The sequence below is a fragment of the Perognathus longimembris genome, chromosome 27, assembly GCF_023159225.1.
Source record: "Perognathus longimembris pacificus isolate PPM17 chromosome 27, ASM2315922v1, whole genome shotgun sequence".
Lineage (NCBI taxonomy): Eukaryota > Metazoa > Chordata > Mammalia > Rodentia > Heteromyidae > Perognathus > Perognathus longimembris.
Genome location: NC_063187.1, coordinates 7468457 through 7482485, shown reverse-complemented (window position 1 = coordinate 7482485; position 14029 = coordinate 7468457). Strand labels below are relative to the sequence as shown.

At 58.7% G+C, this 14029-nt stretch overlaps 1 protein-coding gene across 1 annotated transcript; it reads left to right on the top strand.

The window, feature by feature from the left end:
* Nucleotides 1-3996: 3996 nt before the first annotated feature.
* Nucleotides 3997-11437, top strand: Ndufa9 (NADH:ubiquinone oxidoreductase subunit A9). Its single transcript, XM_048335160.1, has 11 exons — nt 3997-4075; nt 5072-5245; nt 6001-6098; nt 7007-7098; nt 7669-7810; nt 7974-8076; nt 8709-8776; nt 9568-9644; nt 10565-10660; nt 10781-10847; nt 11161-11437. Exons 1-11 carry the CDS (start codon nt 4027-4029, stop codon nt 11329-11331), a joined length of 1137 nt encoding a protein of 378 aa, XP_048191117.1. The 5' UTR covers nt 3997-4026; the 3' UTR covers nt 11332-11437.
* The last annotated feature ends 2592 nt before the right edge of the window (nt 11438-14029 follow it).

The following is a 14029-nucleotide window of genomic DNA, read 5'->3' as shown; positions in this document are numbered from 1 at the left end:
TGAGAGGCTTCTCATTCAGAGCCCAGGAAATCAATTCGCTGTGTCCAAGCCAGCTTGGAATCTCACTTATAACCATTTTATCTTTTTTGTTGTTGTTTTGTTTAAAAAAAAAAACACACCACAAAACAGGCCTTTTGGGCTGGGTAGCACTGGCTACTCTCCCCAGGCTGAGGTCTCAAGGATGGAGGTTTAAAACCAGCCCAGGTTGAAAAGTCCACGTGATTCCAACTCATCAGCAAAAAGCTGGGCTGGAGGTGTGGCTCTAGCAGTAGAGCTCTAGCTCAGTAAGCAAGATGAGCTCAAGCCCCGGGACCAGCAAACAGCAACAAAAAAGAAGCAGACTAAAACCTTGTGGGATATTTTGTGTCAAGTTAGAATTATCCATCCACCCACCCACCCACCCTCCCTCCTACCCACCCATTCCTCCCTCCCTTCGGGGTTATAATTTTGCTTTAGATGAGCAGCACACTAGCACTAATTCACTCTATGCAATATTTAAACTGAGGAACCAAGCTTGAAAAATCAAAACAGGCACTTGATTCTAGGCCTGACAAAGACCTTATAGTCTCTCTCTCTCTCTCTCTCTCTCTCTCTCTCTCTCTCTCTCTCTCACACACACACACACACACACACGTGCGCGCACACACCAAGCACCAGGGCTTCAACCCAGGGCCTCACACTCTGGCTTGGTGTACTTATTTACAGGTGGTACTCTGCCATCTGAACCGTACCTCCAGTCTGTTATCTTGCTGGCTAACTGGACATGGAGCCGACAGGACTTCCTTGCCTAGGCTGGCTTCCAATCATGGTCCTCTGGATCTCAGCCACCTGAGTAGTGAGGATTTCAGGTGTGAGCCACCAGTGCCCGGCTTAGTATAGTCTCTTGAAACTGTTATTTGAAGGCTCAAGTGGTAGACTATCTGCTTCCCAAGTCCCGAGTTCAAGCCCCAGTACCACTTAAAAATTAAACAGTGTGCCGGGTAATGGTGGCTCATACAGCTGCCTGGGGGATGCCATCTCTAAAAACTAATCAGCTAAAAGTAGCACTGGAGGTGTTGCTCAATTGCTAGAGCACCAGCCGAGCAAGCAAGCCTAGAAAGTGCAAGGCTGAGTTCACAAACTCTGGTACTACCCTCCTCCACAGTGTTACTGCAGATAATCTGCAATTAGTGGTTCTATACAAGATAAGCACTGTTTCCAGGAAGCAAAAAGAATTCCCCATCAAGGCAAAGGATAATAGATGAAAACGGCCACAGATTCAAGTCACTAGTTTATCACAAAATTCTTTCCATGAAGTTATCTGATCTTTTTTTTTTTTTTTTTTGGCCAGTCCTGGGCCTTGGACTCAGGGCCTGAGCACTGTCCCTGGCTTCTTCCCGCTCAAGGCTAGCACTCTGCCACTTGAGCCACAGCGCCGCTTCTGGCCGTTTTCTGTATATGTGGTGCTGGGGAATCGAACCTAGGGCCTCATGTATCCGAGGCAGGCACTCTTGCCACTAGGCTATATCCCCAGCCCATCTGATTATCTTTGATCAGACCTCAATTGCTTTATCAAAATTGTACACTTGACTCGTGTGTGTGTGTGTGTGTGTGCGCACGCCAGTACTGTGGCTTGAACTCAGGGACCAGATGCTGCTGCTTAGCTTTTCTGCTCAAGGCTAGAGCTCTACCACTGGAGCCACAGCTTCACTTATGGCTTTTTGGTGGTTAATTCAATCGCATGAACTTTTCTTTCAGGGCTGGCTTTGAACCTCAGTCCTCAGAGCCCAGCCTCCTGAGTGGCCAGCATGAGAGCTGCGAAGAGCTTTCCAGCTCTATGGCCCTGTGTTTGACACTTCAGTAGTGCTGACTGGGACTGCATATCCCCACACCTGCCACCTTGCAGAAAACAAATCCCCCCTCACACCCATTTAATGCCAACAGACCCTCAGAGTAACTGTATTAAAGTAAAAGCACAGGGTGCTATTTATCCCTGCAAGGCAAGGATGTTACAACTACAACAGTTACAAGAAAGGAATTTGTTGAATAATCTGTTTCAGTGCTCTCAAAAAAAAAAGTACCCTTGCAACTATACAGTAAGCTGGGTGCTGGTGGCTCACACCCGAAATCCTGGCTGGGTCAGGAGGCTGGGATCTCAGGATAGCAGTTCAAAGCCAGCCCAGGTAGGAAAATGCACCAGACTGTTTGTCTCCAAGGAAAATGGAAAAAACAAAAAACAAACCAACCCAGATTTGGCTCCAGTGGTACAGCTCCAGTTCTGATTAAGAAAGTCAAGAGACCTTGAGTTCAAGCCCCAGTACCAGTGTAAGCGCGTGCGTGCACACACACACACACACCCTATAAGCAATTGTACAATACCTTGAAAGTAATCATGAAAACACAGTCAGAGACTGGCTACTTCCTCCCCCCCTCCCCATTTCTGTTGGTTTGCCAGTCCTGGGCCTTGAACCCAGGGCCTGGAGCCACAGAGCCACTCCCCGCTTTTTTGGTGGTTAATTGGAAATAGAGAGTCTCACACTTTCCTGTCCAGGCTGGCTGCAGTGGGGGGGGGGGGGGGTTCCACTCCTGTAACCCTGGCTACTCAGGAGGCTGAGATCTAGATTACTGTGGTTTGGAAACCAACCCAGGCTGGGAGACTCTCATCTCCAATTATTAACCAACAAAAAGAAGTAGAGCTGTGACTCAAGTGGTAAGAGTGCTGGCCTTGAGCAAAAAAGAAGCTCAGGGACAGCACGCAGGCGCTGAGTTCAAATCCCAGGACTAGCATCTCCACCCCCCCCCCTCCAAAAAAAATTGAAAGAGCAACAAACTGTTCAAATGCCTGACAAACACTTCAGATTCTCCCCCCCCCAAGCATTCCTTCCCTCCCCTTGCCCCTCTCCCTCCCTCCCACCCACAAGCTGTAGAGCTCATTGTCCACACCCTGTTTGGTGAGGACCACGGCTGCACTTGTTCACCCCTTCGGCCCTCTATCTTTTAAGGGAAAACCTTTTCCCCCCTCTTCGTATTATTTTATTTTACTTTAGACGATCCTGCCTTCTTTACGTAGGGTGTACTCCCGGGCACGTGTTCGGGAGGGGTGGGAGGGAGGGAGGGCACGGGAACGGGAGGAGGGTTGACATGCACAGCCGTGGGGCCCACTGGACGCGGATGGAAGTGAGTGGAAGAGGAGGGGAGGGAGGGAGGGACTGGGAGGGGGGGGAACAGAGGACACTGTGTAAGGAAAGGAACGCGTACCCGTCACCTGACCCGTGGCACTGGGACCCCTCTGTACGTCCCCTCTATAATAACACGCTGAATTAATTATTAAAAAACGAAACATGATCATTAAAAGGTGGGGTTGGGGGGACAACCCTCAACCCCCCCCAAACCAACATTAGACCCCCCCCCCAGTGAGAGGCCCTCGGCACCCACCTGGGCCGGCCGAGGCGGTCATGGACGTCGTCTGGGGGGGGGAGTGGCCGGTGTGCAGAGCTGAGGACCCGGGTCGGCCAGGCCGGGAGGAGGGGGGGGATCCCGCGGAGAGAATGTTCTAGAAGGGCTTGGGGGGGGTGTCACCCCGCTGTCTTCTCGGCCTCCCCCGGCCTCTGGTCCTCACCGTGGCGGCCCGGTCGGACATTCTCAGCAACACCGCGGCGGCCCGGGAACCCAGACGACGGACGGGCCTGGCCGCCAGCCCGCGCGCGGCCCCGGGGCCCGCCATTGCTTCTCCCCGGCCGCCGGAAGGCTCGTCCTCACCGCGGCCTCCGGCTGTCCCCGGCTCTTTCCCACCGAGTACGCGCTCATCCCGCCCCGCTCCGGGCCGCGGGAGCCGCGGGAGCCGCGCCCCGGCCCTCAGCGCGCCCTCCATCTTCCCGCTCAACGGCTCAGCCGCCTGGAGCCCGCCCCTTCCGGTCCGTGCTCCCGCCCCTTCCGGTCCGTGCTCCCGCCCCCTCCCCGGCGCGCAGGCGCAGTGGCGCCGGCCGGCCGGAAGTGTGGCCCCCTCGGCGTCCCTGCGTCGCCCGGCGCGGTGGCTTGTGGGAGAAGATGGCGGCCGCCGCTCAGCCCCGGGTCGCCCGGGCTTGGCCAATGTCACGTAGGTGTCACCGGGAACCGCGGCGGACGGGCGAGGACGGGGAGGAGGGCGGTTTCCGGGGCGTCGTGCTGCGCTGCGGCGCGGACCCCGGGGTCCGGGCCCGGGGCCTCCCGTGCCGCCTCGGTTCCCCCACCGATCGCACTGGGGGGGAACCGGGGCCCCGGGGCCTGGGAACGGCAGGTTGCACCCCCGGCTGACCCCAGGCCCCCACCGATCGCACTGGGGGGGAACCCACCCCTCGAGCTAAGGGAACGGCACTCGGGCCCGGGGTTGTGAGACTTGAACTCAGGGCCCTGGGCGGGCGCTGTGTCCCTGAGCTGCTGCTTTTGCTCAGGGCTGGCGCTCTACCACCTGAACCACGGCTCCACTCCCAGCTCTCTGGAAGTTATTTTTTTAAAGAGATAAACGTCGCCTGGGCTGGCTTCGAAATCAAGCCGCTGATCTCATTTGTGCTGAGCCACCAGCTCCCAGTTTGGAATGCTCTCCTTCCTTCCTTCCTCTTGGACTCAGGGCCTGAGCACTGTCCCTGGCTTCTTTTTTTGCTCAAGGCTAGCACTCTGCCACTTGAGCCACAGCGCCACTTCTGGCCGTTTTCTGTATATGTGGTGCTGGGGAATCGAACCCAGGGCTTCATGTAGACGGGGCAAGCACTCTACCACTAGGCCATGTCCCCAGCCCCCTTATTCCTTCTTGAGATTGCTTTCCAGACACTTGCCCCGGGAGTCCTTCCTTCCTCCTGATCACATGACCCCCATACCACCTTCTTTCCAGGCCCATGATACTCCCGAGGATATCCATACGTTTCCTCCTAGCACAGGGGTCTCAGGCAGTAATGATTATGACCATTTGCTACTTAGATTCCCTAAGGTACAGATGGCAAAAAATAACGTTCCAGGTGTTCAGGGAAAGGAAGGACTCGCGTCCCCGGCTGCGTTTTTAAGCTAACCCATACCCTTGCTCTGCTCTGCGTTCTGTGTGCTCCGGTTTCGCCTTAAGGTTCTGCCCTGGCTGCGGTCACCGCCTCCGCGTCTCACGGGCCGCCCCGCCGTCGCCAGCTCCATCATGCCGTCATCCCTCACGGCAAAGGGGGCCGCTCCTCCGTCAGCGGGCTGGTGGCCACCGTGTTCGGAGCCACGGGGTTCCTGGGCCGGTACGTCGTCAACCACCTGGGTAAGTACAAGCCCTCCCTGGGGTTCACCTGCTCCATTGAATGACCCACGTGTCTCTTCACTGGACACTACTGCAGGACTGCTGACCTGGCCCAAAGGGTAGAAGGCTTGAGGACCTGAGTTCCAATTCCAATTCCCCCCCCACCACCCACCACCCCCAAAGTAAGAAAGAAGAGGTAGGGGAAAAAAAAGCAAAGCTGTAGTGTCTTGGAATGAGGTCATTTCTGTCTGCTCTGGAACATGAAGAATACAGTCCCCTTGCCTGTATTGGGGGAAGAATGGGGCTGGGGACATGGCTCAAGTGGCAGAGCAAGGTCAAGTCCTTGAGCTCAATTTCAGAACAAGTTCTCCAAAAACCTACAAGCGTGGCCAAATACTAATCTTGCTCAAAGCAACATCAATTTTTTTTTCTCTCCTGGTCTTGGGGCTTGAACTCGACCTGGGCGCTGTCCCTGAGCTCCTTTTGCTCAAAGCCAGGACTCTACCACTTGAGCCACAGCGCCACTTCCAGCTTTCGCTGGGATTCATTGGAGATGAGAGTCTTAGTGGACTTTCCTGCCTGGGCTGGCTTAGAACTGCTGTCCTCAGACCTCAGCCTCCTGAGGAGCTAGGATGACAGCGTAGCCAACGGCACCCGGCAGTAGTATCGCTTTATAGTGTCGTAGCCGAATTGAAATCTTTACGCAGCTCTACTGCCGAATGCGTTCTAATGTTCCGTGACGTCAGTGTGTCTGGCTTTGACGCGTTCTTCCCTAGGCCGAATAGGAACTCAGATCATCATCCCCTACCGGTGCGACACCTACGACCTTATGCACCTTCGCCCCATGGGTGACCTGGGCCAGATTCTCTTTCTGGTAAGACTTCCTGATTGGGCGTCGCAGCTGACCGTCGTGGGTCACACTTGGGGTCACTGTTCGGACGGAGCAGTCACGTGATAAAGCAGCGATTCTTATTCAGAACGGACCGTAGGCATCCTCCATCCTTAAGTTCCTTGTCTCTGGTCTTGGCATTAAATAAAACTCTAGACTGGCAGTTGGCCAGCATTTTCTGTACAGGGCCTGAAGTCTAAAGGACTTGGGCTTTGTAGCATTTGAAGAGTCCTTGTCATAACAACAGAGCCGGTCCCCAGTGTCCCGAAAGCAGCCGTGTGAATGAATGGACGTGTGTGTCCCAGTGAAACTTTGTTTACAGAACTAGGCTGCGGGCTAGGTTTGCTCACCCCAGCGGCTGTGCAAAGTATGGGAGCCTCTAGCTGCTGGTCTAAAGCTCGAGCTCTTGTCTACATAGAGCTGTGATGGATGTGTAAAATCCAGATCTCGAAGGCTTCGTGTGGAAAAGACACTTGTCTCCCCCCACCCCCCACCCGACAGGGCGACCACGGGTCTTGTCACCACCTTCCATGATGTAGGCTTTCAGACTGACTTCTTTTCCCTTAGCAGTACGTGTAAGGTTTCTTCTGATGGCCCATTTCCTCGTAGAGCCGTAACTTCGCGCTCTACCACTTAGCCATGGCGCCACTTACAGACGTGGTGTCTTCACCTGTGCTTTGTATCCTCCGATACGTCACTCTGTTCCTAAAATCCCGGCACAGAACCGGTAGTATAAAACCTGTCATCTGCTCTAGCCCGAGCTCTGTCTCTCCACACTCCAGCTAGTTAACCCGAGATAAAGAGAGTGGGGGTGAGGGGCGGGGCCACGGGGAGCCACGCCCCACGGGGGCGTGTCCTCGCCAGGTCGGCCGATCGGTTCCTTCTGTCCCCAGGAATGGGACTCGAGAGAGAAAGACTCCATCCGCCGGGCGGTGGAGCACAGCAACGTGGTCATCAACCTGGTGGGGAGAGAGTGGGAGACCCGGTGAGTCCTGGGGCGCGTGCGTGCGTCTTGGGGTCCCGCGAACACTCGCCGGGCACCTTCTTCACGTACCCCGTGGACCTCTTCCACGAGCCCCCCCCAGTCAGCGTCCTGTGGGTTCAGGTGGCAGTGCGTCTGGTAGGTGGGATTTGTGATCCTCAATGGAGCCAGTACCAGCCGGGCACCGGCGGCCCCCGCCCGTCAACCCAGCCACTCAGGAGGCTGAGATCTGAGGATCGCGGTTCAAAGCCAGCCTGGGCAGGAAAGTCCGTGAGACTCTTATCTACAGTGAGCCACCAGAAAAGCGGAAGTGGCGCTGTGGCCCACGGTGGTCCAGCGCCGGCCTCGAGCAAAAAGAAGCTCAGGGACAGCGCCCAGGCCCTGAGTTCAAGGCCCAGGACTGGCAAAAAGAGAGAGAGAGAGAGAGCGCGCCATGAACAGGCCTGAAAGAGCTATTTCATTTCCGCTTGGGTTTAAATCACTACCGTTGAACTTGGGGATCGAGCACTGTTAGGAGAACCTTTGACCTCTGGCCGTCTTTACTCATCCCTCCCTTCCTCCCTCCCTCCCCAGAAACTTTAGTTTTGAGAACGTCTTTGTGAGGATCCCCAAACTGATCGCACAAGCCTCCAAAAAAGCCGGCGTGGAGCGGCTCATCCACGTGTCCCACCTCAACTCCGACATCCGAAGCTCGGCCTGCTCCCTGAGGAGTAAGGTCAGCGGCGGGCTCCGGCGCGCGCGCGCGCGTGCGTGTGTGAGTGTGTGTGCGCGTGTGACATTCTGGGCATTGGACCATCTCCCAACGATCACGTGGCCACAGGCCCGGAAGCACGGGGCTCAGTGTTCAGGGCGGGTCTTCCTTCTGCTTGATTGGCCAGGCCGTGGGGGACCAGGAAGTGAGGGAGGCGTTTCCGGACGCCACCATCATAAAGCCCGCCGACATCTTTGGAAGGGAGGACAGATTCCTCAATCACTTTGCAAGTAAGCCCCGCAGCCCCGGCTCCTCTGACGCTCCTGGGTTACGTTTCTCTCCCGCAGCTGCTTTGTGCTTCTCTATTATTGTTGGTGGTGGTGATGGTGGTGGTGATGGTGGTGGTGATGGTGGTGATGGTGATGGTGGTGGTGATGGTGGTGATGGTGGTGGTGGTGGTGATGGTGGTGGTGGTGGTGGTGGTGGTGGTGGTGATGGTGGTGGTGATGGTGGTGATGGTGGTGGTGGTGGTGGTGATGGTGATGGTGGTGATGGTGGTGGTGATGGTGATGGTGGTGGTGGTGGTATTACGTCATTGCACAGAGGGGCTTTCAGTTGGTCGTGTCAGTTTATGAGTACAATGTGCCTTTTTTGCCCGCGTGCTGGCCCTGGGGCTTGAACTCAGGGCTGTCTCGTGTGGATACACCCGCAGGTGCATTTTTGAGGACCCTGAGGTCATCCTCTGCCCAGTCCCCCTTTCGAGGCCCCCGACACCCCCATTCAGCTCTCTGTTCCCTATCCACCCGCCCCCCCCCCAGGAACGGGCCGTGGCTGGTGACCACGCACACCGTCGCGAGGTGGCTAGCTGTGGCCCCGCGGCCCGCCCCCCTCACCCTCGGCGCGTCTGGTCTCGTCCCTGCAGACATGCGATCGTTTGTCGGGGTGCCCCTCGTGTCCCTGGGCCTGAAGACCGAGAAGCAGCCCGTGTATGTAAGTACCCGGGGCCGGGGCGTAGAAAGGCCCCGCCAGGCTGGGCTGGTGCAGCTCAGCTTCCATGTCCTTCTGAGGTTTTATTTTGGGGGGGGGGAGGAGGGTGCCAGTCTTGGGGTTTGAACTCAGGACCTGGGCGCTGTCCCTCAAGGCTAGTGCTGCACCACTTGAGCCACAGCCCCCCCTTCTGGATTTCTGGTGGTTCATTGGGTGTAAAAGCCTCGCAGACCTTGCTGCCCGGGCTGGCTCCCAGCCTTGGTCCTCCCATCTCAGCCTCCTGAGCAGCTGGTGCCCGGCACCCCTGTATCCTTGAGACCCAGTGGCTCGGTCTCGGCATCCTCGCCGCCTCGAGCTCTGCGCGAGCCTTCACGCACGCGGCAGGCTGTGCAGACAGAGCCGCCCACCGGACAGACAGACAGACAGACAGACACGGGGGACTCAGTCAGGGCCACACAACCAAAGCAGCTCTCAGGCAGCGCGATTGGTGCCGTCCGAGGGCCCGGGGGGCCCCTGGGGCTCCCCCCAAAAGAAGTGAGGAAGCGAGAGCAGACGCGGCCCACGCGGGGGAGGGGGCTGGGCGGTGAAGGGGCGCCTTGGCCCCCCATCAGCTGGGGAGGCCGAGGTAGGAGAAACCCCGGCCCCCCAGCACACGGCCGCAGAGCTCCCCGCGGCGGGTGGGCGGTGAATCGGGGTCCCCTGCTTTCCCGTTCCCCTCGGCTCCCCCCCCCCCCCGCCTCTCCCAGCCCCCGCGCCTCCCGCAGCCGCCTCAGCGCCTGCTGTGGTTTGCACAGGTGTCGGACGTGGCCAGGGGGATCGTGAACGCCGCCAGAGAGCCGTCTGCCAAGGGCCAGACCTTCGCCTTCGTGGGGTGAGCGCCTGGGGCCCGCGTGGCCCCTCCCGGCCATGGGTCACAGAGCCAGCCGCCTGCCGCCTCTGTGTGGTCTTAGGATCTCCCGGGTGCTGAGTTAAGCTGACTGCTCTAACACAAGTGCGCGCGCACGTGCGTGTGTGTGTGTGTGCGTGTGTGTGTGTGTCCTCAGACTTGAACTCAGGGCCTGGGGGCCGTCTCTAAGCTCTCGAGCTCAAGGCTGCCGCTCTACCAGTGGAGCCACGGCCTCACTTCCGGTTTTCCGGTGGGTCATTGGAGGTAAAGAGTCTCTCGGACTCTCCTCCCCCGGGCTGGCTTTGAACCGCGGTCCTCAGCTCTCAGCCTCCTGAGTCGCTGGGAGGACGGGCGGGGCCCCCCCCCCCCCCCCCCCGGCGCCCGGCTTCTTTGTTCTTCTCGCCCTCCTCTTGGGCGAAGGGCCTTCTTCCTAGCGTTTAAACGTAGGGACGGCGTCCGCCCTTCCCCAGGGCGGGTTAGACGACCCCCAGGAAGAGCCCCGGGATCCCCGACTCTGCCCCCCACCCGGTCTGGCGCGCACAGATGCACCCCAAATACCCGACCGGGGTGCGTCCGGGTCGTCCCAGTGCCGGGACGCGCGCCGGGCCTCGGTTCTTACGCAGACAGGCAGGTTCTTGTTGGCAGTGGGTCGTGCACAGCCGTCACGATTACCCACGATGCCCGTGCGCGTCCCGTCATGGCGATGGGGCGTCCCCCGGCACGGAAGATGAGACGCGGCGCGGAAACCGATCCCGGGTTCGCGGGAGGAAAGCGGGGGTGACGGGGGAGAGCCTTGCCGACGGGCAGCAGGGCTGGGCTGGCTTTCGTTTCTTCCCTCGATTCTGACCCACGGCCTGCGACCCTGTGATTTGTCTCCCCCCCCCCGCCCCCTCCACCCCTGCCAGGCCGAACCGGTACCGCCTCTTCGACCTGGTGCAGTACATCTACGCCGTGGCCCACCGCCCCTTCCTCCCCTACCCGCTGCCCCACTTTGCCTACCGGTAAGCGAGCTCGGAGCGCGCCGGGGGGTGGGGGGGTGGGGGGGTCGGGGGGGACGCGCCCCGGAGGGTGGCGGATGCCTGCGGTCGGGGGGCCCCTCACCCGCGGCCTCCCCCCTCCAGGATGCTGGCGCGGTTCTTTGGACTCAACCCGTTTGAGCCGTGGACCACGCCGGACAAAGTGGACCGGGTGAGTCGGGGTTGGGGGGGCGGGAAGCGCGGGGCCGCCACCCCTGCTTCGTGCCGCCGCCTCCGCCCCTGGCTGTCGGTTCCCCCCCTCCCCCCCCCCCGGTCTCCTCTGCCGGCTCATTTCTGTGCCCAGACAACGGCGCCTCATAGTTGCCCTCACCTTCCCGATTTGCCCCCGCCCCGAGTGCGCTCAGACGGCTCCACCCGCGGCCCCCGCGCGGGGACGGGCAGCGGGGTGCACCGGGTCCTTCCCCGTCCTCAGTGTCCCCCCCGTCCCCGTCCCCCCCCCCCCCGGGTCCTTTCTCCGCTCACAGATTCACCTCTCAGACAAGATCCTGCCCGAGCTGCCGGGCCTGGAGGAGCTGGGCGTCCGGCCCACGCCGCTCGAGCTCAAGGCCATCGAGACGCTGCGGCGCCACCGCACCAACCGCTGGCTCACCGCCGAGATCGAGGACGCCAAGCCCCCCAAGACGGTGGACTACTAGCACCCCGCCCCGCCCCGCCCGCACCCCAGGAAGCCCGGGGGCCTGTCAGCCGGCCAGCCGGCTGCCAAGGCGTTAGGTGCCTGGAGAATAAAATGGCCCAGGTTCAGTGCTGTAGCTCTTTCTTCCTTGGAGTAGAAATGACCAACCCTGGCTGTTTAGAACTTGAAAGCACGGCTGGAGGCGTGGCCCAGGTGGTCGAGCACCAGCCAAGCCAGTGAGCAGAGCAAGTGAGAGGCCCTGAGTTCAAACCCTCGTACTAGTACACACACACACACACACACACACGCGAAAGGTTTGTTTTGGTTCACAGCTCCTAAGGTTTCAACCCAAGGTCCGTTGGCCCTGTTGCGTTGTGTTTGGTTTTTCCAAGTGCCTCTTTTTTTCTTCTGTTGGTACTGGGGATCGAACCCAGGGCGTTGCACTTGCTAGACAAATAAATGCTCTACCCCTGAGCGTCCCGGCCAGGTTGTGTTGAGCCAGCACGCCATGGCACCGGCGCCCAATAGAGGGCGCTGCTCACCTCAGGGCCCTGCAAGGTACACTGAGGAAGGCCCAGAGTCTCCGTGTTGGGTTCCAGGGCACACCCCCGTATTCCTGGAGGGTACCCCACCTTTGGGAGGCTCCGCCCCTCCTGAAATAACTAGGGCTGAGCACCTGGCCTCTGCCACCTCCCCCCCAGGGAGGCGGTCAGGATTCAAAGTAGGCCAGAGAGAAACCTATTCTCTCAAGGCAGCGAGGGGAGGGTGGAAAGCGATGGTCCCAGGGGCTCCAGATCAACACTGTGTGCGCGAGTGCATGCGCGCGCAGGTACCGAGGTTCGAATCCAGGGCCTCCCACTCACTGAGCTTTTTTTTGCTCAAGGCTGGCGCTCTACCACACGGAGCCACAGCTCCACTTCTGGTTTCCTGCTGGGCCCATCGGAGGTGAGCGTAGGTGAGCGTCTTAACGGGCTGTCCTGCCCCAGGCTGGCTTGGAATAGTCAGCCTCCGATCCCGGCCTTCCCCAGTCACTGGGATGACAGGCGCCAGCCACCACACCCGGCTGATTCCAGCTCCTTGACAAGTCCAAGGTGCCCACCCTGAGCCCTCTGGATCCTTGAAAACGCCCTGTTTGTGCACAGAGGCCCTGGGGGCGTTCCTCCTCCTCACGAGATCAGCCCAGCCATCAAGGCAACCAGCCAGCCTGTATGCAGGTAGACCAGTTGCTCGGCCCGGTCTCTGTGCAGGTAGACCAGTTGCTCAGCCGGCCTCTGTGCAGGTAGACCAGTTGCCCTGCCTCCCTTCTGAGGACAGCCCGGCCCAGTAGTCAGGTGTTTGTTCTGAAGCCCAGCTCACCACCAGATTTGGGTCTGGAGCAGATCTGGTGACTCCAGGGTGGGGGTGGTGGTGGTGGTGGTGGTGGTGGTGGTGGAGGTGGTGGAGAAACAGCCACAGAGCCCACGGAGTGCCTGGCCGCCATCCTTGTCTGTCTCCATGCCTTCCTCGGATCCTTTTGGCTCCAGACAGGAACCAAAGTTCCCATGCTTCTTGGCTGGAGGCCAGAGAGAGAGAGAGAGAAAAGGAGCAGGCAGGCTGGCTGGAGTCTTTCCATGATGGAGTGTTGGTAACTGGCACCCAGACACCTGGCGACGAAGATGAAGTGCAAGCCAACGCCTGGTACAGAGCTAGCATAGAATTCGCTCCTCACCCTGCCCCCTTTGAAGTCATCTACGGAAAAATCTCCTGAAATAGTAACGGAGGGAGACAAATATCCCAGAAGTTGGGTGTGTTTTTTTTTTAAAGCAAACTTTGTAGAGAATCAGGCCTTTTCTTCTGGTGGTAGCTGAATGAGTTCTCTTCATCTACCCCTGTGGCTAGGATCATAGAAGGGCCTCTGTAGACCGGGCGTGCAGGCTACTTTGCAAGGCACAGCTGAGGTTACTTATTTTTGTCTTCAGAAGTGTATTTTTTAAAGATGATGCAGCCTTGGCTAGGAAGTGTAACCAGACACACGAGTCAGAACGGGAGAGGCCCTGGGGTCTTGAACTCAGGGCCCAAGCACTGTCCCTGAGCTGCTTTTGCTCAAAGCTATAACACTCTACCACATGAGCCGCGGCGCTGCTCCCGGCTTTTTCTGTGTCTGTGGTGCTGAGGACTCGAACCCAGGGCTTCATGCATGCTAGGCGAGCGCTCTACCACGAGGCTACCTTCCCAGCCCAGACCGGTGACTCTTAACCACACTCTGCTCCTTCCTACAATCAGAGAGGAGGAAAAGGAAGACAGACAGACCAGACAGACAGCTGGGATCTCTTCACCTCACCATCTGAGACTTCGGAGTCTGCCAGCAAGGCCTAGCTAGAACCAAAGCGATGTAGCCGATTAAGTCCCGGCTTGGCTTTCACATCTTACAGATTTCTTTCTTCCTGTTCTCTCTCTCTTCCTTTCCCACCTACAGTTCTGATTTCTTTTTTCTCCCTCTCTCTCTCATCTCCGGCTTGGCAGATGTTCTTCCTAGGGTGATGTATAAAAGACAGGGATGGGGTTCGGAGGGCTGGTGGGAAGGTCTCCCTGTGGGCTCAGGAGGCTCCCCGAGGAAGGCAGAGCAGGGGGTGGCTTGTTGGATGAGTTTGAGGGGGACCACCCAGCCTGAGACACCCCCCACACACCCCCCCGGCCCGGGCTGGGCCATATAGGTGCCTAGGAAGAGGATTAGATAGGCA